The sequence below is a fragment of the Podarcis melisellensis genome (assembly GCF_964234715.1).
Source record: "Podarcis melisellensis genome assembly, chromosome: 2".
In the NCBI taxonomy this organism is placed as follows: Eukaryota; Metazoa; Chordata; class Lepidosauria; order Squamata; family Lacertidae; genus Podarcis; species Podarcis melisellensis.
The window spans coordinates 47866345-47893719 of record NC_138529.1 but is presented as its reverse complement, the minus strand read 5'-3'; the positions used below and the strand labels follow the sequence as shown (position 1 = coordinate 47893719).

General features: G+C 40.9%; 1 protein-coding gene and 2 long non-coding RNA genes across 18 annotated transcripts in view; 1 reads left to right on the top strand and 2 right to left on the bottom strand.

The window, feature by feature from the left end:
- Positions 1-11677, top strand: part of LOC309363129 — a 40119-nt gene extending 28442 nt beyond the window's left edge. For 4 of the 12 annotated variants that reach the window (XR_014165241.1, XR_014165242.1, XR_014165243.1 and 1 more), the window contains 4 exons: positions 6504-6568; positions 8146-8208; positions 9776-9846; positions 11034-11426. This is a non-coding gene — a long non-coding RNA (uncharacterized lncRNA). Of the gene's footprint in view, positions 1-6294; positions 6409-6503; positions 6594-8145; positions 8209-9332; positions 9395-9775; positions 9847-11033; positions 11427-11475 lie in introns of those variants that run through there. The other 8 variants (XR_014165248.1, XR_014165237.1, XR_014165239.1 and 5 more) reach the window with 8 other exon arrangements.
- The window catches only part of DOCK2 (dedicator of cytokinesis 2), a 252567-nt gene that overhangs the window by 1907 nt on the left and 223285 nt on the right, over positions 1-27375 (bottom strand). For all 5 annotated transcript variants that reach the window (XM_081899107.1, XM_081899111.1, XM_081899110.1 and 2 more), the window contains 11 exons: positions 27150-27291; positions 22795-22876; positions 16693-16777; positions 15896-15982; positions 15037-15213; positions 14819-14902; positions 11433-11570; positions 8226-8353; positions 6110-6284; positions 3801-3921; positions 2568-2713 (listed from right to left, as the gene is read on the bottom strand). In XM_081899107.1, coding sequence (XP_081755233.1) covers positions 2568-2713; positions 3801-3921; positions 6110-6284; positions 8226-8353; positions 11433-11570; positions 14819-14902; positions 15037-15213; positions 15896-15982; positions 16693-16777; positions 22795-22876; positions 27150-27291 — 1365 coding nt within the window. The remainder of the gene's footprint in view (positions 1-2567; positions 2714-3800; positions 3922-6109; positions 6285-8225; positions 8354-11432; positions 11571-14818; positions 14903-15036; positions 15214-15895; positions 15983-16692; positions 16778-22794; positions 22877-27149; positions 27292-27375) is intronic.
- Positions 1242-2546, bottom strand: LOC309363147. Its single transcript, XR_014165275.1, has 2 exons — positions 2404-2546; positions 1242-1424 (listed from the first exon to the last, which is right to left on the bottom strand). It is a non-coding gene; the product is annotated as an uncharacterized lncRNA (long non-coding RNA).

Sequence of the window (27375 nt, the reverse complement as noted above, 5' to 3'; positions counted from 1 at the left end):
ATTACTTGCAAGTGCAAACCTGATACTTAAAACCAGACTTTAAAGTGCAGGGAGATTTCAGAAAACAAACAGTGAATCAAATCTGAAGGTTGTTACTAAGGTTGCTGTCCCTTTGAAGGGGAAAACTTCCTTGTTCTAAGGAACTCTAATGAAGTCAAAATATAGGTTGGCTGACAGATGAATTAAAGCCTAGCTTTTGCTTGGCTCTTATTAGTGAAAGAAGTGGCTTTTAAAAATATGTTCCCTCTTGTCCCGCAAGCTGTTCACTTTTGATGTGATTTGATTTACTACTTCAAGGCTGCAATATTGTGCACACTTAGTTGGAACTATTCCTATTTGCTCAAAAGCAAATCATACTGAGTTTTAAACATGTACATGATCAAAATGCAAGTAAGATACTCCTGAACTCTACACTTGTGAGGTCAACATAAAAGCTAGATTACCTGTAAGAGCTTTTTTGTAAAGCATCTTTTAAAAACAGGAGTTAAGGAAAATCTTAGTGGCAGATACTATGTGTGAGCTGATGCTGGGAACACATGCAAGATAATAAAACCAGTGGCGGCTACTGCTGCTGCATTGGGGAACCTATAGCTCTCCAGGTGCTGTTGCACTACAACTCCCTTCATCCCTCACCATCAGTCATGGGCTGACAATACTGATTTACCTTACAGTATTGTAGCAAGAAGTACTGAAATATTCTATATGGCATCCTTTGAACACTTTAATGTTAGTGATCGTAGTCAGCTAAAACAAAACACAATTATAGTCTTTTATAGCAAATTATGAAAGGGAAATACCAGTCAGAAATCTTCCAGCATTTCAGCGAGACAGTACATTTAAAATGGCAGAATTTGCTGTCCTTTCATGCACCACAAGAAATACTAGCACCCTCTGCATTTCTAGGTTGCATATTTTGTTTTGCTATCGGAGTTTAGAAAATAATAACATCTCCAGTCAGGCTTTTGAAAAAACCCTGAAACTTATCAACTTTAAATAGATATTGGCTGTAAGCCAACACTTGCCTGGACTGTATGTTGCTTTGCAGGCAAGATGTGATTTCATTGAAAGAAAGTTTTGCCTAGAGTACATGAAATGCAGCATTGTTAACACCTTCTATACAAATGTGTATGGAAGCACCACAGTGTAATGGGTGTACCAAGCTGCCTACTATGATCTAAACAGAAATGTGCTCTGTAGTGCTGCTACTGTGTGGTTGAGTTGTTCCCCTCACATGGCTTTGGTTTTTGAAATCTTAACGAAGCATTAAATTTTTGCTGGGTTGGCAAATAAATCAGGCCAGGAGTACAAGTGAAGGTCAAATGAGACTTCTTGTGTTAACCTATTATCAAAATTGCTGTGCTGGAGCATGCTGTGCATACAGAATAGGTAAATATTAAAAATAATGCAATGAGCAGATAGATTTCCTCAGTACAGTGGTGCCCCGCAAGACGAACGCCTCGCAAGATGAAAAACCCGCTAGACGAAAGGGTTTTCCGTTTTGGAGGCGCTTCGCAAAACGAATTTCCCTATGGGCTTGCTTTGCAAGAAGAAAGCCCATAGGGAAATCTCCAGGGACCTCTTTTAAATGCTAGCGGTGGGGAGCAAAGCCTTCCCCCCCCCTCCGGCCTTCAGAAGAGGTCCAGGAAGGCCGGCAGGGGCCGAAAGGCTTTGCTCCCCACCGCCAGCATTTTAAAAGCAGTCCGGGATAGCAGGGAAGCGCTTCCCGCTATCCCGGATGGCTTTTGAAGGCAGGCGGGGGGGAGCAAAGACTTTTGCCCCCCACCCGCCTTCAGAAGAGACCTCTTCTGAAGGCCGGCGGGGGGCAAAAGTCTTTGCTCCCCCCTGCCTGCCTTCCCGGGAGAGCGGAGAAACGCAGCGCGTCTCTCAGCTGTCCCGGACGGCTTTTGAAGGCAGGCGGGGGGGGAGCAAAGACTTTTGCCCCCCGCCCGCCTTCAGAAGAGGTCCTGGACCTCTTCTGAAGGCGGCGGGGGGCAAAAGTCTTTGTCCCCCCTGCCTGCCTTCCCGGGGGCTTTTAAATCGCCCCGGGACAGCCCGCCAGCATTTTAAGATCCTCCGCTGTCCCGGGGGCTTTTAAAATGCTGGGGGACGGCAGCGAAGCCTTCGCTGCCGCCCGCCAGCATTTTAAGATCGCCCCGGGACAGCGGAGAAGTCTCCGCTCTCCCGGGAAGGCAGGCGGGGGGGGAAGCAAAGACTTTCGCCCCCCGCCGGCCTTCAGAAGAGGTCAGGGGACAGACTGTCCCCGGACCTGGTCTGAAGGCGGTTTCCATAGGAACGCATTAATTGATTTTCAATGCATTCCTATGGGAAACCGTGCTTCGCAAGACGAAAAACTCGCAAGATGAAAAGACTTGCGGAACGAATTAATTTCATCTTGCGAGGCACCACTGTAGGTCTTTTCGGGTTATGCGTCTTCAGTTCCTCACATTTTCAATGCAAGTTACAAGATCTGCTTTGAAAACTCAGGGAAAAGGTGGAGCACACCAGCAGCTAGAAGCTGATCAGACGCCACTATTCAGTTGAGCCCCAACTTGAAAATTTTCACTTACTATTGTTTTGAAGAGCTGGTTCACTTTCTTCTTTTTTAGAGTTTTCCTGTCCAGCTCCAAGATGGGAGGAGGGATGCTTGCCTGGCTCATCCTCTGTGGTGCATTTGGTTCCTCAAGTGATGGGCAGCACACGGACATAGTTACCCCTTAAAAACAAGGAAATACTGGTACATAATGAAGTAACAAGAGAGAGCCCAAATTAATTAATTCTCAAAAAATAATAACAAAATTCGGCATGCAGAAAATGTAACACCCTTTCCTCCCATGGTTGGACAATGGCAACAATTAAACAGCTTGACACAAACTATGAAAGCAAAAAGACTTTATGCCTCTTAGGGCTTCCATTCCAAGTGCAAGTACAAGGATCAGTATGACTGATAAATGTTGCTACTCAAGGATGTCTGCAGAAGCACCTATTCCAGAATAAATGACTACTCTTGTAGGATTCTCCCTAGTCCAGATCCAGTGCAATGGAAGACTTTGGCCTTCTCCCCATCTGTCAGGTAGCTCCCAAGATTCCAGCAAGATTAAGAATTTCACTCCTCCTCTAATATGCTTGTTTGGATGCTATGCATCTGGGAGTTTGCTGGGAATTGTCCACAAGAGCTTTAGTTAATCAAGTGAAGAGTAAGAACTGCTAATTGAGAAAAGAGCAAGGTAGAGAAGTGGGATACCGGCCTCCATTATTGCATTTATTAGGCGTGGGTTTTTGTCTTGCTAAATATATGTCCAAACACTCTTCCTTCTTTTCTGTGCTGCACAAAATACCTGTCCCGCCACTTCGCAAGTTCTTAACTGCAACAGCAATGAAATATTTATGTTCCTTTGATTTTGCTGTTACTCTTTATTACTCTGATGCTGGCACAAAAGTGAGTTTCTAAATGGCTCTGATGTCTGTGAGGACTATCTGAGCACATTGCTTGTGTTTGCGTCTGCGCACTCTATACACACAGTGATAGTTAAAGGACTCGAGTGATAGTAATCTTAACTGATTGTAACCGTTATAATGATTAGATAACATTGAATAAAATATTAGTTGATGCTTGGCCTGTATCAAAATGTCTGCTTTAGGCACTAAAACATTAATATAATACTTAATATTCAACACATTTTGAATTTGAAAAGATTGAAGTTCTTTTTTAAAACAACAGTGAACGGAAGTAGCTTATTTTATTTTAATTACTAGCAGCCCCAAAGTACAGAGTTCTCATTCTCTTATCCTAATTGCCTTACCTGGAATGGTTGGCATAGAACGGCTGGCAAAGCTCATTTGCTTGAGAACAGATGTTTTGTGAGGTACACCCAGATGTTCAGAAAGATTCGTGTCACTCATAAATGCATGTTTTCTTGACAGCTGTGCAGTAACACACAAATCATTCAGTACTCAGGAGGGGGAATTAACCAATTTTAACAGTTGCATATAGGGTAAAATTTTTCGTCCGAGTTTTACTTGTGCTGGCAAACATAATTTTTTTTCAATCATTTGAAGAGACTACTGCTTCCTCACAAGTGAAGCTGCCTCTGGCTAAGCCAGAAGAATGCAAAATGCTTCATTTAATAACTAAAGATCAGTAAAGCCAAGCAGTCATTTTATTGACTCAGGTATGATGCCTAAGACCATTAAAATCAATGGGAGTTTTTTCCTCTGTAATTCAGTAGAATATGAACTGTGCTCTAAAAATACAGTCCACTGGGAGGTTTTGTACAAGTTATCTTGAAGCTAATGAGACTTGCCCAAGGGCACAAAGGAGGTTATAGCATCCTTGAAATCTTACTTAGTCAAGCAAGGGGAGCCACTTCCATTTCTTTACTTATAGATACTGAATGCAGAGGAAAGATCACTCAAACACACTTCTATTTTCTTACAATGGCCTCATTTGCATGTCACAGTAAACATGCTTTCTCTATATGAACAAAACATACCCACTTCACTCTTTTCCACTGTTGCAAGGAGTGGGGAGGGAACCTACAACTCTTAATATAGCATTAGGTCTTAACCCGGGACTGTAGTTTGTTTCACTCCCAGCACACAGTTCCGTGCACAGAAGCCAAATAGACTGGATCTTTCTACAACACTGGTGAAGTATTGACCACCACACCTGGAGCAGTAGGCTGGTTTGGGGCGGATGGGGGGAGGAAGAGGTCATTTGGCAACAGAGGAGAATGGTTGGGGTCTAAAGGGGAACAGCCAGCAGCTATTTCGGCTGTCCCTGAGCTTCTGCCTAACTCTAATGGTTTTTACCCTGTCACAAAACTGAAATGAGGCAGAAGCTTTGATCTATAGGATATCACCAACAGAAAGCTAGAAAAATCCCACAGTCATAGTAATTAGACATACATGCTCAAGGACACTTGCTAAATTTCTGAAGGTTAAATAACTGATGTCATTTTCACTTCTCTACCGCATCTTTCTTTATTTGGCGAAGGTGTGACCAACACTCTAAATCTGTTCAACATCTGCTTGGCAGGCACAAATTAAGTTTTAGTCATTTATGCCATGATAGTCTTTAAAAACTGAATTTTACACTGATCTCAGCAAGCATATGAAACATATTTAGAATTATTGAATTTTGAAAGTTATGCATGTTTACATTTTATGTGATCACAAAAGGGAGTCAATTTACTCCTGGGGTGAACAGTAAATGAAGCTGATGACCATTTAATAGGGTCTTAAACAGATTATATTGGGATAGAACTTTATGTCCTTTGTAACAATTCTTCCAAAGGATTTATGATTCAAAGTGATTTTTAGTTAGCTTTGCTTCTGGATAGTAAACTAAATTAGATGAGGCTTCTTTACTGAACTGTTTTTGATTTTTGCTTTAATGACGTTGCTTTTTTAATACTCAAAAACATTTGGTTCTTAGGGGTGATGTTATAAAATTGTGCAATACAAGTCAGGCTGATGATAGATTAGTGTGATCAAAGTGCTCAAATGATAGATCGCACAAAAAGGTGCCAATGGTGTAGTCTGCAGCTTGGCACTGTTTATAGAGCACAGTTTGCAATGCCCTAACAATATTTAATTTCCTTAAGAAGACTCATAATGACCACCTATCCCTCTTGAAAGTATCCAGCAGCAATCAGGACCACAAAAGTGCATCCAACTCCTTTCTTCTGGATCACTGCTACAACCTCCCACCAAACAAGCCATCTGACTGTCACCAACAGTTTAAAAAAAAAGAATAATCTAGTTTAGGTCAGGGTATATTCCCAGCCTCCTTGACTGCTAAGCGTACTGTAACTATACAGGTTCACTTATACCAGATGTGAGGAACCTTTGGCCCTCCAGATGTTGCTGAATTACAACTCCCAACATCCTTGGCCTTGCCTGCTAGGGCTGATGCTAGGAGTTAGCGTTCAGCAACACCTGACATGTTCCATTAAGCAAATGTATCTTCCACCACTTACCAAGATGACTGTCACATATTGCAAGAAAACCACATCTTTTTCTTTCATGGACATTGATACTTTAAGGGACACATACTGTCCAGAAAACATATGTCTAATATGAAATTGACTACTCATCTATAACAACGTACACTTTTCATATCAAGAAGTTCAGGTGATGCTTTTTCATCTGCAAAGACCACACTGCTTCTCTTTGCTCTCTTCCTGCACTTTCTCAGCTTAACTTCAGGCAGGGGGCTTGCCAGGCGTACATTCTCATCTGACACTGACTTGGTAGCCTTGGGAGACAGGACTTCCAGTTCAAAGCTGAGGATAGAAATTGAGGCAAAGCACTTTTAATTATTATGCCCATAGCACTGCTCCTATATTGAAAGATGATTCTGTGCAGCATTGCAGGCCCATTGTGCATGACAGCTCGGGATTTCCTCAAGTGGGTATATGCATGAAGCTGATGGAGGAGAATAGAAGATGAGGGTCAGAGCAGGTTTATTGGGGAAAGTACCTTTATGTAGTCTTTTTTTGTAGTGGCACAAATGCAGCTGAAAGGAAATGGATGGAACAAGAAGTGACAACAAAGCAATAAACAGCAGGTGAGCTCAGAAGATTCTCGCAGAGGTAAGGTACTGGAAGTTGTGGTGAAGAGTTCAGGGCATGGCTAAAATAAGTTTGAATCTCATGCTAGGGCAGGCTTCCCCAAACTCGGTCCTTCAGCTGTTTTGGGACTACAACTCCCATCATCCCTAACTAACAGGACCAGTGGTCAGGGATGATGGGAATTGTAGTGGAGGGCCGAGTTTGGGGATGCCTGTGCTAGGGTGAGAGAGGGGAGCTTGGGACCAGAAACAAAACACTTGAAATGTCCGCTCTAAATACTTCTGGGGGTAAGAAAAACAAACTGCATATAAATAGGTAACAATGGTACAGCAATTTTTTGTTATGATTTGCAATTTATTTATATACTGATTGTATGCCCAAATGGCTTCTAAGCTGTTTACAACTATAAAACCAATCCATGGTTAAAATGCATGCAAAATTAAAATATCCTTAGTTAACATATCCAAGAAAACAATAAGAATAAGAGTTAAAAGAATATTTGAAATACAGTTAAAACAATAAAATCACTAGTATTTTTAAAATAATTCTAGGCTTTATTTCTTCACTGTCTATTGGTGATGTAGCAACTCCAGGCTAGTTCATTAGCTGAATGTATTAATTAACAGAACATCTTTGGCATCATCATAATTAGGGGACCTTCCTATGTTACTTTGGAGGACAATGGTGCCCAATTAGAAGTTACCACATCATCTTAAAATACATGGACAGATAATCCAGGAAGGCAACACTCATGTTTTAAAAACAGTGTGTTTTCAAGCTCTCATGTTTTCTCTGTGAATAAAGCACACATATTTTCATTTGCCTAATGCATATTTTTGTGGCTATGACTCCTGAAATCACTGTAGTAGCAAGTAGTGCTGGAATGAGAATTAGTAAGTCTTCAAAGGTTCACCAGCGATCTATGTAGTCAGATTGCCATTGCAAATTTCAAAAGTAGCTTTTAGTATTGAAATGGGTTTCCCTAAGAAATATAAAAGATTAAAAAACCTTTCTCAGCTGAGTCATCACATGCTGTATTTCCTCAAGATTCTTACTGTCTCGGCTAAGCCATTGCATGCTAGTTCAGAATTCAGTGGACAGAATCTTAACAGGGACCAGGCAGTCTAAACATATAAAAGCAACTCTGGTCTGGCTGCACTTGTTTCCACTGTGTTTCTGGGCCCAGTTCAAAGTACAGGTTTTGATCTATAATAATAATTTTGTTATTTGTACCCTGCCCATTTGACTGGGTTCCCCAAGCCACTCTGGGCATCTTCCAGCATAAAATACAAAAACATAATATGCAGATTTGGAACCGCAGTGCCTTTCAGAGAATTGTTCCATTCTCTCTTTACTCCTAAGCATTTGTTGGTTAATTTTGTCTCCTGCTCCTTGATTTTTGATTGTTTGCTAGCTTGTTGTTTTAGATCATCATCATTATGCTGATGTACTTGGGGAATGGTTGGGAGCTAGTATACGATTACTATTATGCTCTAGTGTAATTTTTAAAAATTCTCTGTAGTATTATTAAGTTGCTTTGATAACTTTGTTGTATAACGTGACATTGTAATAGGAAGATGAAGGAGAAGGAAGGAAGAGGAGAAGGAGAAAACTCCTGCCATATCTGCATGGAGCGGTCAGTATAAAACTCACCTTTCTGCAGTAGTCTTGCTTGGCGTAGCACAGTCTGAATTCATAGAGGACAGGGAAATAATAGACATCTGACGATACGATCGCAGCATAGATGTTGGCCGACCAACTCGCCTATCATCAAAATCCGGCTGAATAGGAAATATAAGGTAGTTAATCTTCCCTGGTGGAAAGGGAGATCGGTATTTACCATGAGGTAGAACAGATAAAACTCAAATACCTCAGCAAGGCATTTAACCCTTGATTTTGTTTTCCTTTGATTTAATCCCATTTGTAAAGTTTGCAAATTAAGTGGAAAATAAACAGTGTGTTGTTGGAAGATAATAGTGGAAAACATGTATTGAAGACATAAAGGTAGCTCAACTTGGAGCTCAGCAAGGTTCAGTGATGGCATATTAACCTAACACACCCTTTCCCTGCATCTTGTTCTTTTTTCTTACCTTGGTGTTTCTACTGTAACTGGTTTAGAGAGTTAATGTTTAGACTTCAGTTGTTCAAGGAGAAACTCTGTATACTGGCACTACACCCTATTTTTGAAAAATGAACCAGACAGCATGCAAGGGTCTCTATTTTTCTTTCTAACCAACCTTGAAAATGTAAAGCAGGCGGCTACAGTAAACTTGCAAGTTGCACTTGTTTCACTTACGCAATCGCAACCTTATACAGGTGGTGATGGAGATAAATTAATAAATGGAGAGCAGAAAAAACCCACCATTCCCTGCTCTCCATATATTTATTTTTCCTCCCAACTGCACACCCAGTGGGGTTTCCTCACTTACCAGGCATTGGGAAGGCAGCACAAGGGCTCTGACAGCATCCTGGAGTATTGCTCCACTTTCCCAAAGCCCAGTAAGCATGACGGTGCCTTCCTTACTGGCCTCCATGAAAGAAGTGCAAGGGCTCTGGGAGCATCCCAGAGGCAGGCAAGGAAGATGCAGTCATGCTCACTGGGGCCTGGGAAGCTGCTGGGTCCCTTCCACGACCTGTCCAGACCCCAATAAGCAGCCTTAAAGGGAGGGGGCAGTTCCAAGGGTTCCTGACTTTGGATGATTTTGCCTTTGTACTTAAAATAATTCCTGCTGGCTGAGGACTTTCTTCATTCGCCCACAGATCAGCCTGAGAAAGGCTGCCTACAGCAGCTCAGTATGTCCAGGAAAGATCAAGTCTCCGGGGTTAGTGCAATCCATGACTAACTGAGCTGTATTTTGAACTTAGATCACCCCCTTTATTTTCAGCTCACATTATCGAAGAAGCAGAAATTTCTTCAGTTACCTAGCATTAAGGCAGAGAAGCTATTCTCAATATGTATATGGTGTAAAAACCTGCCACCTCCCTGAGTTTAATACTTGAAAGTCAGGGCCTTAAAAAAAAAACCAAACAGATTTCAGAGATATTATGAAGCCTCTATGGAAATTGGTATGTAATCTCATACTTCAGGCTCCATTCTGACGCTGTCTCATTTCACTCAGAGAGCCACCTCCGGCAAGAGACTCAGGAAAGCCATTTAGAGCTCCCAAGTTTATTTTCAAATACGTTTTACATTTTATATGCAGTGGGAATTGCTTCTCATCTGGTGAACCCCAGGTTCAGAGAGAAGACACAATCACACAGCTACATTTTACAGGTAAAGAGAACACACCAGCCAGCCAAAGAGATGATAAAACCAGAAGGGGTCTGCTCTTTGAATTCATTGGCTTTTATATATATTGGAATATATATTAAATATTGGCATCCCCCAAGCATATTAATTTATGTGGAACGTATTCAAAAGTGATGAAATACTTCATTTTGCAACGTATACTTGAAGGAAATTACTTTTCATTTTTGCATTGATATGCATGCAAAATTTCAGCTCAAGTTGGAACCCAGAATAGGCTGGGAGATGTTCAAATCTAAAGGGAGTGAAGAAACCACACTAGTAGTTTGCTTTACATTTAAAACACTAGAGCCAGGCTGCTATCTTATCCGTGTGCTTTATGTCAGGTTGTGCATGTCAGACTCTGGGAACTTCCCCATGGTTTGCTAAAGCCCAGGTTAAATTAACTCATCTTGCAATGGGACCCAAATCAGCAATCGGGATCTATTTATACCAAGCTCCCAGTGAGAACAGCTCAGGCGAAATGCAAGCGTAGCCGGGAGAACCTGGATGCATTTTAGCTGACCTGAAAGTGACAAGGACTGTTCAACCAAGCTGACACTGGCTCTAGTCATTCATAATGCAAAAATATGCTTCAGTGCTGCCATGTGGACAATACTGAAAAAGCCTGAGCAATGTGTCAGGTTTGTGCACCCCCCCTCTCCTCCCCATTTATGGTTGGGAAGAAGACTTTAGCAGATTGTAATTTTGCTATTACTGAATCCCATCTTATTCTGGCTTTCAAACAGGCAACTATGGATTCTGAAGCTAGTTTATTAAGTTAATACAAGGGACGTTTACAAATTATGGCTATTGTGCTATATGCACACAAAGTAGACAAATAGCCATAATTTGCATTATTTGGGACTTAGGCCATGTAATTTCCCCCAAGGAATAAGCTTAAAAATTCACCACCTAGAAAGCCTTTCTTCAGTAAAACCAAATCAGACCATTACAACCTGCAAGGGCAGTGTGTTCCAGGCAGGAGCAGAAATTCTCTTCGATATACAACAACCCTCTCATTCCTAATGCTATCAAACATTTCATCTAATTATTCGGCCATTTAGTTGGCTGTGCTCCAAGAGCTGTGAGAAACACATAGTGGCTAATTCTATTGCACAGCCTTTTTATACAACCATTTTAGCCTCAGCTAATGCATTTATGTTTTATTATAGAGCTTGCTTCAGAAGCAGATTCAGCAAACAGCTGGAATCTTCCAAGAACCAGGACCCCTGGATATTCAGTTTGGATCAAAGCTCTAAGCTATTAAAAATTACAGACAGAGGAGAAGAAAGGAAGCAGGGGCTCTAGGTCTTGGCCGGCAAACTTTCATAAGGTTTTTAATTCAGCTCCCTAACTATGTGGAATAGCTTTCACATAAACAGAAGGTTCTTGGCTTTCCGCTAGGGGAAGCCTAGTGCCCCAGAAGTGGATCTGGCTGCTGGATGAAAGCTGTAGTGCCTTCATATCACAGGTTGCACCTTACAGTCCGATGGTCATTGATTCCTTCCCCGTCCCCCTTCAAGCAGCTAAAATAGAAGTAAAAATAGAGAAGTAAAAGCAGGGGATCTTACCAGTTCTCTGACACCATATTGTTTCTCCACTTTGACCTTTAAGTGCCTGAAACACTCCTCCATACGCTCATGGAAAGGACGAAGGCTATCTGAAACCCTCCTCTCATGGATCTTAATTCCAGCTCCAAGAAATGGAATCTGGGAAGGAACAGCAGAAAGAAGTTTAGCCACGTTATCTCCCTGATCTACAGAATGTGTAAAAAAAAAAAATGTCCTGCCACAATATAGCCAAGAATTGTAATATATTTGCCAACGGACTTTTCTTTACCTCCTTGGAAACATTTAACAGCAGTTTGGCATCTTATTGTAAACTGAAGACAATTCTAAATAATAAAAGGTAGGTGGTGCAGCAATACAACGGTGAGCACATTTACAAAGCTAAGTAGGATCCAGTATGGTTTCAAATTGGATGGGAGACCGTGTGTGGAGATTTTTGTATTGGAGTAGGTTGGACTAGATGACCCTTGGGGTCCTTTCCAACTCTGCAGTTCTATGATTCTGTGTGTTTCCTGAGGAAGATCACAGACAAGTAGAGGTTTAGATAGAGGGAGGCTTTATTACATTTCGTCTACTTTTAATACACATAATGAGAGCAAGGACTCAAAAACATAATGTGCCAGGGCACGCTTAATCAGTCCAGATTAGTAACTGGAAAAATACGCTGCAGCAGACCACCATTTCACTTTAACCTGTGCTGCTGCCTTCGTGTACTGGGTTAGTTGAATCCAGCCCTATGCAAACAATATTTAGACATCTAAATGAAGGAAAGACGCAATTCCTTATGCCTGAGATTAAAATTTTTCTTGCATACACTTACAGCACCCACAGAATAAACACTCTGGGTAACTATCACAGCAAACAGCATTGTTCTTGTTGATTTACAAAGGAAGGAAGAAGCTGACAATTATTGGTGCTTACCCGGGAACAGGCTGGCAGCAATAAACATTTAGCTCATGAAAAGGAAAGTTTGCCATCACGCTGCATCCCTCATGTAGTTTTGTTGCAACATTAAATAATTGACAAGAACATAAAAATGAAAGTGATATTTCCAGGAGATCTGATTGGTCTCGGTTTTCCTGTCCCCTCATGCTGTAGCTGCTAATAACAAGGGAACCAATGAGGGCTATTTCTCCCCAACCTCTGAGCAAAAGCTATGCTCTTTCTATGACATTGCCTAGCATCCCTCTCTAAAGTCCTGCAAGGTAGGTTTTAAATTCAATATTTCTCTTTTTCAAAATAACAAAGCATTTTGAGATAAAGGAGAAATATCAGATATTTAACTTTATGCATGGAGGGCCCTTTGATATATGAACACAACAACTGCTTGCATAGTCCTCTTCCTCTATAACCCCATGAAATCAGTGTGGAACCCACACATGCAAAATCATGCATATATGGCTTTCCTCAGAGTCCCATGTGCACTGGAAGTTTCTGAATTAGTTAATCTTTTTTATGACACAAAAACTTCTTTTCTGTGTTTGCCATTAGCAGCTGGCCTCTTCCCTTTATCTTTTATTTCAAGAATATAGGCAAAAGTGTAACATCAGCCATATTAGAATCTACTATGCCACCTTGCTGAATCAGAGCTATGCTATTGAAAAGTGAAGGATCACTTCAGAGGTCATTTTTAAAATCCTGCTAACTGACTCATAGGAGGTTTGGGATGATTTTAGCTTTTTACCTGCTCTTCTCTGCAATCTACTCAATTGTTTTTGACAAGGGTCAGTGTACCATTCCACATCCCATAAACAATTTTTAACTCCTCAAAATAAAAATTAGTCCATTTTGTATGTAGGACACAAAATGGCACTTTGCTTCTACAAAAGGAAAAGTACAAATGTAAAAAACAGACTGTTGTCAATCAGCCCAGGACATATTTCTGTTGGAAATCAGAATACAATGGTTCCTTGGTTTAAGAAGAGCTTAGTTTATGAACAAAACGTTTAAGTTTAAGAACGCTGCAAACCTGGAAGTAGGTGTTTTGGTTTGTGAACTTTGCCCTGGAAGCAGAACATGTTTCACTTCCTGTTGAGTGTGTTCCATTTGTAAATTGAGTCCCCCGCTGCTATGAGAAAGCACGCCTTGGTTTAAGAATGCTTTGGTTTAAGAATGGACTTCTGGAACAGATTAATTTCGTAAACCAAGGTACCACTGTAATTTTTAATGGTTCCCACTGAATACTTGCTATGGAAATAGTACAACTATTTACTGTTGCTGGTTCCTCAGCTATAGTCCATTTTCCTACCCTTGCAGGGTCAGTATGGGATTTACCGTATATTTCCTATCTTCTTGTAGGACGTTAACACTCCACTGAGTTTTCACAAAAGTGTATAATACGTTAAACAGGCAGTAGAATCTTCCATCAGTACCTTAACAAGACTGGCTGCAACAAAGGTTTACAGAATTGCTGCCAAGGCAGGCCATCATACTAGGCAGCTACGTGCACAGGCCATGGAAGCACACAACCACACAACTGGAGGTATTTTGGAAGTTTGAACTGCGCCCGACCGCTTGGCTAAACTGGCATATTGATATTAAATGGAAAGAGCATTTTATTTGTTCCATTATTTGTATGTGGTTATAATAAAAACTTCTGAAAGATCTCAAGCTTGGTGCACTTTGATCTCCTACCCACATCTACACCTAAGATTACAGCCTAGCACTTGATCTGTACACACATATTTTAAAACAATAGGATAGTTTCCTTTCCTGTATGTTATAAGGTAGGAGCAAGTTAATGGAACTTCATGGATCCTAAATCTAGATGTTTAACTCCTAAAATGCTTTGAAATTAGCCAGTAAAACCCAATCAGTCTTCGGATGAAAGTGGTCAGTTTTAACTATTTCCATTTCTCCTTGTTTTGTGAGAAATTTCACAGCAATAACATATACTTCAGACCATAGGGAAAGAAACTAAGTTCTATAGAAATCAATGGAACAAGTTAGCAATGACAAATGTAATTTCCATTGATTTCAATGAAATGTAAACAAGAGTAAGATCCTTTGAATTGGGTCCACTGGTTTTTCCACAATTCTATGACATTAGATCAGGAGTTAGCTTATTTTGGGCCAAGAAAGTTCAGAATATGTCAACTCAACTTCATGATGAGGCTGCTCTTTCATCCCAACCAACACTTTTAAAGAATTTTTTATTATTATATTAAAAGCCTTTATGAAAAGCTCCTTCTCAGTAATATTAGTTACATACTGCAGATCCAGTCACTTTTATTCCCTACTTTGTTACAAATATATATTCAGAGAAAACATGTGCATATTATAAAAGTAAAATCACATTATGCTGCTCCACTAGAAACAAGATCAATAAATGAAGAGGCAGGGAGGAAAGAAGAAAAAGCTTCAGAGAATTGTGCCCAGCATTGTATTACCTGCCAAGCAATCAAATCTTTAAGTCTGTTTAGCTTCTCTTGATCCTCAGGGTGGTCCCTGATGTACTCATCAGTGAAGAAAGCCTGCAAGCAGAAAACAGATCATTTTGTCTTTCTTCCTCACATTAGAACAAGCAATGATATCTCCAAGGTTGTGTTGTTGATATAATAAATCAAAGCATTATTTTAATTTTAAAAGCAACTATTCAAAACCTTACCTTCTCATATTTAGCAAACCCTCCCATGACGGCTGGATCAACAATTCCATTCAGAAGCATGGACAGAGGGTTAATTGGAAGGTTCTCATCACTTTGGTATTGATTAACCATGGCCAGAATCTTCTCATTGGTCATAGACATTGTTTCAATAGCATTTTCCAGGGGGCTAATGGTAGTCTTTGGGGAAATAAATCAAGAATATCATTTGTGTAATCTGAAATTGTACTACCTATCTAGTAAATTGATGTGCTTCAATAAATCTTGAGTGAATTCTGCATTCAAAATGCAGGGTCAACTCTGAAACATGTTTTAAAATACATCAGAATGGCCAATATCAAGAAGGAGGGAGGGAACCCAACCCTTGTTAAGTACTAAGAATGAATTTCCTGGTAACATAGTGTGTTGTTGTTGTTGTTTAGATTTATATAATGCCCTTCATCACAAGATCTCTGAGTGGTTCACAGGATAAAAATACAAGGTAAAAACACAAGGAAATAGTTAAAACAAAAACAACAAAGCAATAACCCCCCTCCCATAAACACATTTAAAAGGCTTTAGAATATTAATCAGCTATATAAAGCAAAAATACAAAATAAAAATTAACATATAACACTTAAGAACAATTTAAAATAACTCTCCCCCCCCCAATAAACAACACCCACCCAAGTTAAAATCCCATCCCCATTAATACCATATTTTTAGCACAAGGGGACTGGCCATGTCCTTTCCCCCCGCCCGAAAGGGACAACACCATTTGGTGTCTCCCCTTCGGCTTTCCATTGAAATAGTGCTGAGTGTATTTAATGTGTATTTTTGCGAGTTAAACTGCATTAACCCTAATCAGAATTCAAATACACACCTGTGACATAGCAATAACTTCAAACCAACGCAGGATTCCAGGGAGCTTGTAAGCAGTAACAAAGGATGTTCTCTCAATCCACATAGACTGTTAAAAGACACACAGAGGGAATAGGGAGTAGTGAAACCATAATGTTAAGACATTAAGGGTACTGGAACAAAAATGTAAATAATAGCAGGAAGCTGCTCCCCTCCTTGGCCCACATCAGCATTGTAACAGCAATAAAAATGCAAACATAAAGGAGGCATCTTTCTAAATCCAATTTTAAACTAGGCCACTGTTATGCAAGCTGTAAACATAAAGGGAGAGTCAAGCACCGAAAAAGAAACAGAGTAATGGAGTAAATAACATACTGGATTCTGAACCAAGATTATCTGGAGCAAAAGATTCATTGTATGTCATGACCAACAAATCATTTATTACTTTATCTGCCCTGGATATTACCAGTATACCCACCAGGAATAGTGGAAATATGTTCTCTTTGGCAGCAGCATTCTATGTAGTCAGGAGGAAATGCCTGTTTGTTTCCTTCTCAGGCCCAATTGTGATTAAATTGATCTCCCCAAATAGCAGGTGAGGCCCAAGGAACCAATCGTTTTAGTAGACCAGATTCACTTGGCTCTAATGGTGCTATTGAGGCACCCTACTCTTGTCCCATTTGTACGCTGATTCCAATATTTCTGCTGGTAACACAGCCCACAGTTCAGCCGGGGCCTTCGCCACACATCGCCTCTGCACAACTAATGCATGCAATCTTGGTCATTCTGAAAACATAACTGGGGAAAAAAAATACTTACAGCAAATTCATTTTCAGGGTCAACAGACCCTTTTCTGACTGGTCTTGAGTAGTGGAATCTTTGCACATGGTTACACTTGTAAAAGCTGAAAGAAAAGAAGTATTACCAAACTTTTCAACTGCATGTTTGCTTTACGTTCCATTGAATGTGCAATTAAAATAATTAAATGAAATTTTAATTTTTTTTTAGTTACAGCACAGTTAACTCACTGCAGGCAGCTCTGGTCCATATTGCAAAGGTAACATTGGAGTGAGAACTCAAAGGATGGCAGTTTTGGGGTGCAGGGAGGAGAGAAGACAGAAAAATGGGGTGGGAAGGGGACTTGCATTAACTAACACAGTGGTTTGGCACAAAGGGGAAAGTGAAATGATGACACATGTTAAAAGTATTATACGGAAACCAAAAAAATGCCAAGATTTTCTAAGGTCAAAAAACAAGTCTATCCAATGATTCTGAATGGCAATTTGCTGAAATCTCACTCTGCAGATGCTGCTGTTTCCTGTTGCCAATCTATCAATCCTCTCTCTGCCACCTTTTTTTATGGACAGACATAAAGCACTATGTTTTATGGTGAGCTGTAAATGACCTGGTGAAGCAGATGATATTTTCCTTGTTGATACATGTGATATTTCAACCACTTTGCAGACATAACAAGATCACCTCTTGTGACAATTCCACTTACAGTGCGGAAATCTAGACACTCAAAAGCATGAAGCCATAAAACAATTCTGGTTTGCAAAGGGTAGGCAAGCCTTGAAGGAAAAAAATCTTACTGAAAGTGATGCCAGAGCACCAGAATCCATGTTATTTAATGATGCTCCCTGCCCTATATAATCACAATTAAATCCAACTGCTTTAAGGATCAACAAGGAACAGTCATAGCTACATGAAAATGAACAAAATTGTTCTTGTTTCTTTAGAATATTGTCTTACCAAAATTAACTTTTTATTTTCTGTTCATTTCTGTTCTAAAAATCTCATATGTAATAATGCTACTCACAATTGGTTTCTGAGAACCTCCTTCTACGTGACAGCAAATGTATTAGCGTAGGGATGTTCCTATTTCCCCCCCAAATCGTTGTACTATCTATTTTTAATATTGTCCAAATGTTTCTCTCTCTCTTTGCGTGTGTGCGTGTGTTGTGCCTATTATGATTTTAGAATACTATAGTGACTGTAATATACATGCAAGTTAATGTAATGGTTGCTGTTTCCTACCATTGGACTTAAAGAACAATACATGCAGCTGTTTTCTATTTCTACTGGATATTTTACAGCTATTCTTTGACTCCTTGTTGTGTACCCACGTTTCCATTCAACCCTGTCATCAGCAAAACAAAGAGCAGGGGAGAAATGTAGGCTATGATATCTTTTCTACTTTGATTTTCCACAAAGGTTTTCAGAATTAAACATGGATAACTATTAATAAGAAGTGTATGCTTCTTATTAATTTGTTGCCATTCAGTCAGTCAGCCACATAGAAGACAAAAGTAGGGAAGGCGGACACAGTTAAGCACACATGAACCAAACTGAGTAGATAATTGATGCCCTCCGGCCCAGTACTATCTACTTTGACTGTCTTCATGGCAAATATATCTCCAGGGCTCTTTCCTAATACCTAAGATCGGGTTGAACTAGAGAATCTAAAATTTGAATCTGAGAACTCATGCTCCTTCACTGAGTGAGGAGCTCTGGACTGTAAGCTGGCAAACTTGTCTGTCCAGAAGATGTTGGATTGCATATATCATTTCATCATCATCATCATCATCATCATCCCTTTATTCCCAATGCGTTTCACTCTCTTAATCATGATGGCTGGAAAACTCACCTTCTTAAGCATGTTTCTGAAGTCAGGATAGTGATATCTGTTTCAGATCCAGCTGTCTTAGTTTAATTATAAAAGTCTATCTCTAGAAAATAAGGCAATCCTATATATGTCTGCTCAGAAGTAAGCCGCACCAAGATCAATGGTAAAAACAACCATCAAGTCATGTGGTGCCTTAAAGACTAACCAATTTATTATGGTATAATCTTTTTGTGGATTGCGGTCCACTTCATCAGCTACATGAAGTGTGTCCTTGAGTTCCAGTGGAAAACTCACAGGCCAGTTTCCCAGAATGGCACTAACAGTGTATAAGAGGAAGGCTTGGGGGAACTCCAGGGCTCACAAAAGTACAAATCTAAGGCAGGAGATAGGCTCAAAACTGCTCAAGGAGGACCAAGCAGGATCAGTGTGCATGGAATGCAGACTGACTTGGGGGAGGGCAGAAATGGAAAATCGGGGGCAAAGGCATGGCTGGCTGGCATCCTAAACAAGAGTACTCTACTGTGCAACATTTCGTTGCAGGTTCTGAACGTATAACTCCAAACAGTATGAGATGCTGAATTGCCAGAAACTTTGGCTAGAAGTGACACAGTGATACAGTCATTGTTTATGAGCTAAGACAGGAAAAGGTAATGGAGCATCAAGAGGAGTGAAAGACATTTAACTGGCAGCAGGAAGTGCACAAAAGCAACATCCATGCAGACCTAGTAGCAGAGGGGCTTGAAGAATGGGTAACCAGATGGACCATGTCTGTTCTAGACATCATCACCATCATCATCATTTATTATTTGTACCCCAACCATCTGGCTGGGTTTCTCCAGCCACTCTGGGCGGCTTCCAACAGAGATTAAATATACATTAAAACACCAGTCCTTAAAAACTTCTCAAAAGTTCAGATGTCTTCTAAACATCAGGTAGTTGTTTATCTCTTTGACATCTGATGGGAGGGCGTTCCACAGGGCGGGCGCCACTACCGAGAAAGCCCTCTGCCTGGTTCCCTGTAACCTCACTTCTCGCAGTGAAGGAACCGGCAGAAGGCCCTCATCGCTGGATCTTGGTGTCCATGTAGAACGATGGGGGTGAAGACGCTCCTTCAGGTATACTGGGCCGAAAATAGGAAGTCAAAGGGACAGACAGTAGATGTTTCTGAGCCCAGAGTGTGCAAAAGAGGAGAAAAAGACAAAGAGGCACCTGTGTAAGTCTAGAAGGTGACTCAAATGGGAGCAGAGAGCTATGATCACCATCAGAACTATTTTCATAGCTATGGAGAAGGAAGATGATGGAAGGGAAAGAAGGCATCATTGTACAGATGTTGTTGCCCATGAGGCGCATGGTCATTTGGGTGACTGCTATGATCTTAAACAGCAAACCGCCTTCTGCTCCCTCCATTCAAACTGTACCCAACAGTTTGACCAGAAATCAGAGGCGTACTTAGGCTCCCTTGTACCCTTGGCATGGAGCTGTATCTGTGTCCCCTTGTGCCTTGTGCCCTTGGCAATGAGATATATTGCCCCCCCTCAATTCCTTGTACCTTTGGCTAGGAGCTGTATTGGCACCTCTGAAGTCAGGAGAGACCCTGGACCAGAAACTCAAAAAGCTTGCTTTCCTCCTCTGCGATGGTCCATGCTAGTAATGGGATTTCTCCCCTGAGGTGCCCAGAATAGTCTGCGTGCCTTGCCAGGCCACCCAGAGCAGTGGAGGAGCTGCCCAGGGAATCTGGACAGGTGGGCGGGCTCCTAGCCACTCTGAGCCAGAGTGTAGTGGAGTGATTTTTGCACCCCTCTGGGCCTGCGCCTTTGGCAGGGGCCAACTCATTATTTTGAATAATGGATACATATCCACTTAAGAACTGGCAGGCCTTTAAAAAGAAGATTTTGTTGGTAATGGACTGAACTGCTTATGACCTGGTCTGGTAAAGATGACACTGTAAAACACACACACTCCTCTAATTACTTTTGTGTGGTTACCAATTTACTGGACCAGAGCTATTTACTGGACCACAGCTTGGCTTCCGAACAAATTGGCTCCCGAATGTCATAAACTCGGAAGTAAGTGTCCCGGTTTGCAAATGTTTTTGGGAAGCCGAACGTCCGTTTTGGCTGTCAGCATTGTCTCCGGGGCCAATCGGAAGCCGCACCTTGGTTTGCAAATGTTTTGGAAGTCTAATGGACTTCCAGAATGGATTGAGTTCAGGAACCAAGGAATTACTGTAATTATTTCTACCCAGCAAACAATAGGAAGGAGATCACAATGGATGAAGTCTTTAAGAAATGAATCTTAGACACTGATGAGGAAACAACAGAAAGATTTGACCATAACCTCAGTTACAAAATATAGTAATGAGGGGGGTCAAAGCCCTAATCAGGTGCTCTTGTTGAATATATGTTGAATAGCCCTGTGATGAGGAACCTTTTCCAGACAGCAGGTCAGATTCTGGCTTGCCCCACTTATGTGCCAGTCACCTAGCCTTTGTACGTGGAAACTTCACATATACAGCTATACATGGTAAAGAACCCCAAACCACTGAGGTTCTGGGTCATGAGGAAGCTGTACAGACAAAGGACCTATTTCTACAGACTGTTCTTTGAGCAAAGAAACTGGCATGCAAAGGCTTGGTGCATCCCTGCTACTCACTCCCATGTTGACCAGTAGGGACAAAGAACATCTGAATAAGGCTAAGCATTCAATATGACATGTCAAGTAAAAAAAGGAGAAAGAAATATTAGTAGGGAGAAGTGTGGCTTGAAAGATTAGGAGTTGCAGCTCCCCCAAAGCAGCCAATAAATTCTCCCAGGGTGCTAGGAGAAGGCATTAGGGTGGGCAGAGATGGGAAAGTGGGCAGGGATCCTACATCTTTAATAAGTGTGTAGAAGAGGACATTTTAGCAGGCACATTTTGCCTTTGCATCTGGCCACTCTTGAGCACATTCACTGATGTTGGCTTTATTGTTAGCTAATTTCCCTCCCAAGTTAGCACCGTGATATACTTGCCATCCTCCCATTACAGCACAAATGATCAGAAGAAACAAAAGCTCAAAAGGTTCCATCTAATAGATTATGGCTATTGCATTACATTTGAATTATCATTCTCTTCAATCAGCTGCTTTTGGCAGCATTAGCTAGATTGGTGGTTCAGTGTCAGGCTTCCCGCTTAATGACTAGGGTGGGGGTGGGGAAATAAACATAGCAGTGGCAACATGACAGATGGAAGGACAGATACAAAGACTTATGCAGTGCATCATTTCAAGGTGTCCCTTATTAGGGTAGCAATTTGTGCGTCTCATGGTAGAAGAGTCTTTAAATTAGCTAACAGATACAACTGGGAAGTGCCTTATGCTGCCAATTTTTAAAGTTACTTATATAAGGAGGATCTCTTTGGAGTTAACATTTGATGAACTAAACATGTTATTTATTGACTGGTATTTAAGTCTGTATGTGAAGCCAAAAAAACTGGTTCTCTATATGTTGTTGGGCTCCATGGCTGTGACAGGGTAGGGTTCAAACATTTGACCCAAGGGGGGAAAACCCGGTCCAGTAGTCCATATTGTAAGCAGAGAGCACTTGCTTACACACATCCTGTTCTGAGTCCACGGTATTTTGCATTTTAATCCTTTTAATCCTTCATGCAAGGGCTATAAAAAAATTAGAACAAAGTGCATTTTGTAGGTCTGTTGATACTCTCTGCTGAAATGGAAAAGAGAGTGCCTCAGACTTCTATATCCTGACCTGGGTCTGACTCTGAATCTGTTATGAGTCAGGGGAAGAGGCTGCTGGTTTTACACAGCTGCGTTACCTAGTGTGGTGGTTGTGGATCTGTACATAAGTATGTTTACTTCAAAGATCAAAAGAACTGTATATAGTAGATAGTAGTGTTTCGATTTGTCATGTGTCTGGAGACAATAAATACTTTGTTACTGTGAACTGTATGGGAGAGGAATCTGGAACAGGCTGTTCCATTGGGAGCAGGAAATCTCTGAAGACTCTGCTAGGGCTCTGCATACTCTGCTGATACATCATCCTGGGTGAGGTGTGGTGGACTACCAAATGACACCCACAAGTCACCAACACAGTTGTGTGCTGATAACAGGTCCTACCACTGGGATCCTGAATGGTATAAAGATTAAAGCTCCTCATGTTATGAAAGGCTACATTCCATCTGAAGTTTGGCTTGCCTTGTAGATTTCTAGCTGGTAGGGAAGCCAGACAGAAGATAACCCACTGACTGTGCCACTCTCAAGCATGTTTATACAATCTGTTTCAACAAATACATAAACTCACGTGATAATCTGATCGGGAACTGGCTTATTTTTGAACTGAGGGTGTTCTTCCAAAACTGGTTGAACTGTGAAGCATTGTACATCTAAGATCACACTGGTTAAGGACAAAAACATTACAGCATATTCTGCTAAGCTTTGTAAGCGGATATGAGTAGCTTGGAAACAAAAAACACGGAGTATTGGGGAGTTGACAGTAGTTGCCAAAGTAGACATTAATTAAAATTTAGGTTCAAAAATATTACATGACTTTCAATGTGTCTAAAATATATTGAGCCAACGTGTCCTTCTTAAAGCGATTTAACCAACACTTTCAACTTAGCTTGGTAGCTAATTGGCAGCCAGTGAGTTTCTTTCAGCAGTAGCATAACGTGGTGGTGGTGAGCAGTTCAGCCTGCCCTAGTGAGTAGTTCAGCCTCTGCATTTTGCACTAAATTCAGCCTGTGGGCCAACCTCAAGAAACAGTGGTCAGGCTATCCTGGGCTGTAGATGCCTTATTAGTTGAATCTGGTAAGGTCACTGGGGCCACTGGTGACAAAGATTGAATCAGAAGTCTTTCAAAGGGCATATGACCCCAACCCAAGCAGGTAATCAATTAATTATCAAGACTAGGTCCTCTGTTTTGCCAGGGTCAGACTCAATTTATTGGTCCTCATTCTAGTCCACCACTAAGTACAGGCACTGGTCCAGCTCTTGCATGGTCTCCCCTGAATCAGATGTTACAGAGAAAAAGAGGTGGCACTGAGCACTGAGGACAAGATGGCACCCTGTGGTATTGCACAGCAAAAGTAACAAGGGCCCCCAAATAATCACCCAGTGCTATTATTTGAAACTGAACTTGGAGATACAATCAAAAGCATTTTAAAACAGTGCTGTCAAAACATCTCTCACTGACTCAGTTCATGAAGATGATGACGACAACGATTTTATTTGTACCCTGTCCATCTGACTGGCTTGCCCCAGCCACTCTGAGCAGCTCAGTAGTATCAAAAACCACAGAGACACCAAATAAAAACATCAAGGTCACACTCTGCTTAACTGTCTCCTTATCCTTTTCTTAAATTTATCCATCAGGGAGACCAGGGTTCATAGGAGGATCTGAACCAGGACTGAAATGAGTCAAGATAATCAGTTTCATCCAAGGCTGCTTGCAAGTGTCCCACCATTCAGTCACTTTATGAATGACTAAAAAGGAAGCTTCCTACATCCCTACATCTTACATCTTTGAGCGGAAAGCGCTGCAGCATAATATAGAAATCAAACAAGGAACATTTGTTTGGTTACTAAAATTGTGTTTCAAAATTGCGCCCTACAGGTAGGAAATGTCTCTTTTTAAAAGGTGATCGTGTATGTGTGACAGCTTCCTTTCCCAGAATAGGAAGCCAGAAGAATGGAAAGGTGAAGGGTGAATGGAAAACAAAAAGAGCTTGGTTCTTAAGTGCTTTTAGCTTGAGTGTTGGGCCTGAGAAATGGAGACACATGATATTTTGACAAGCTGTTATAAAACATTCCTATAAAAGACAGGCTTAAGGCTTTTAAAGCTTTCTAAGCCCTCCTTACAGTATGAACATGGTCTTGACAAATCATGATCCAAAAATACCACCCTATTGAATAAACAGTGTCATGCTTAGAAATAAAATCACCACAACCTTTCACTTCAAAAGAACAAATACAAATAATGCATTCAGTGTTGCAAACGTGCTGAGAAAATAGCTAAAGCGAGTGTATTGTGTTTTAATTTTTGGAAGCCACCCAGAGTGGCTGGCGGAACTCAGTCAGATGGGCGGCATATAAATAAATTTTTATTATTATTATTATTATTATTATTATTATTATTATTATTATTATTATTAGAATTATTAGCATTATTACTAGCATTAAGAAAGCTCTGAATCAGGGTTGGGGAACTTGTGGCCCTCCAGCCTCCAGATGTTGGGCAAAGGTTAGGGATGATGGGATTTATAGTTCAACAACCTGTAGAGCAGGCTTCCTCAACCTCAGCCCTCCAGATGTTTTTGAGACTACAATTCCCATCACCCCTGATCACTGGTCCTGCTAGCTAGGGATCATGGATGTTGTAGGCCAAAAACATCTGGAGGGCCGAGGTTGAGGAAGCCTGCTGTAGAGGGTGCTAGGTTACCCATCCCTGCTCTAAATGACTGTTTTTCCTTCAATGGGAGGGTGATGCTTTGCTCTAACAGATAGGCATTTCTATGAGGCCATTCAGATACTGCCTGATGTGTCCCAGTGACGCTTTTGATTTTCCTCCCTGAGTGATAGTCTCGATGGCAGCTGTTTTATGGCACTTTTTGTTTTAAATGTTTTATATCTTATTTTACCAACCACTGTTGGAGTTAAGAGTGCCATTGTGGCAGAGGTTTAAAAATAAACAAAAAGGAATTACTGTGGTGCTAAAACTTGCATTGTCAGTATACAGCTTTGTACCTGAGGGTGATGGTGGTCCAATGAAGAAACAAACCGCTCTCTGACTTTGTGAATGATCCTTAAACACTCTATGGACTTAGGTGTGCCACTGTGGTCAAATTTTTATTATTTCTGTGACATATTCATAGAGCGGCATATACTGCTAACAAGAACTATGTGCAAAATTATTTTAAGTAGTTTCGTTGATGCATTTTGCAGTAGTGGACACAGTATTGACATGATGTACACCATTCTCTGTGTAAAGCCTGCCTGCACAAAGCACAACTGTGATATGACAGCTGTTCCATGTATGCCTTTAAACCATAACTGTTTATCATCCTGTCAACATCTCTTCCCTCTTAGGCTGGAGATGGACAGTAATTTTTCAGCATATTAAAGTTGTATGTGAAAGACATCATGGTTTGTGGCATCTATGTATGCTCACCTCTGGTAATTATTTTCAAATGAAGGTTCATAGTTCAGTAGCAGAGGTCCCCAGCATCTCCAGTTAAAGCTGGGGTTGAGCTCATTCAATCCTCTTGCTATTGGGCTCCAACTCCCATCAGCCCCAGCCAGCATGGCTAATGATGAGGGATGATAGGAGTTGGAGTCCAACAACTCGAGGGCCAGAAGTTACCCATCCTGGAGTTTAAAGATCAAGAATACCTTTGCCAATCACAGTTGATAGTGTTGAGTTAGATGGACCAACTGTCTAAGTCACCATAAGGCAACTTCGTTTTTCAGGGTTCTATAGTAGGTTTAACCAGGGACGCGGGTGGCGCTGTGGGTTAAACCACAGAGCCTAGGACTTGTTGATCAGAAGGTTGGTGGTTCAAATCCCCGCGATGGGCTGAGCTCCTGTTGCTTGGTCCCTGCTCATGCCAACCTAGCAGTTCGAAAGCATGTCATGTGCAAGTAGATAAATAGGTACCGCTCCAGTGGGAAGGTAAATGGTGTTTCTGTGTGCTGCTCTGGTTCGCCAGAAGCGGCTTAGTCATGCTGGCCACAGCATGTCTGCGGACAAACGCCGGCTCCCTCGGCCTATAGAGCAAGATGAGCGCTGCAACCCCAGAGTCAGTCACGACTGGACCTAATGGGTTCCCTTTACCTTTTTATAGTAGGTTTTAAAAGTGTATGTACACTGAGGAAAATAATAGTGTTATTATAGCACTTTCAACTCTTAAAAGTAATTTTTTGTCTTCAGCATTGAACCATGCAATCCGGTATAATATAAAGAAGTGAGAAATGAATGCATCCCACATTGTGTTTCATTAAGGATTCTGATATGCACTTAGCACTTAGCACAAATGGCAGATTTATCTTTATGGAGAAAGACCCTATTTCAGTTTTAGAATGTGCAATTTGCTTCCTCCTCTCTCCTATCCTCTCATGCAAATATATTTTCTCCTGCCTCCCTTCCCATAGTTTTAGATAAACACAAGTATCTGGAACTGTCTCTCAAGTGATGTTGGTTAACTCAAACATTTTCTAAAAAATAAATACATAATTAAAAAGAAAGGTGAAGATCACTGTGGCCAACTGGAAAAGAGCTGCTGAACCCAACAGATGCGTACTTACAAAAGCAGGGATGTTTTTTTACTGGCAGGTCGTAGCCTACAAGAGAGTACATTAAATACTTCAGAAAACCTAAAATAAATATAGCATTACACATTAAGTAGAGTAGTAAATTGTGCCAGTTACCGAGTGCTCATAGAGCCACAACCAAGCATAGCTTCTTGGAATATGTGAATGTCTATTTGTATACTCCATATATTTCCAATGTATATGTAAAACACTTTAGGAGTTTATCTTCAAAAAATATACCTAAAACACTGAGAATTTCGCTATTGCTTTCTCTAGACTTCCATCTAACACTAGGCACCTCTTTCCCCTTTATTAATAACTATAGATTATTAATAAGGATTATAAGGATACATTGGCCTGTGGAGTTTTTGATGTTCTCTCCAGGGGGTGCAGTAGTAGTCATTTTTTCAGCATTTGGAAAGTGGCTGATCAGCTGCGCTTGAAAATCTTCCCTCCGCTCATATTCTTTGCCACGATAGATGAACACTTTGTTCTGCAAGAAAAGCTTAGATGACTTTTGAGACTACAAACTTGTAGATAATATTGCTATGCATTAGAATATTACTTACTCTTTTCC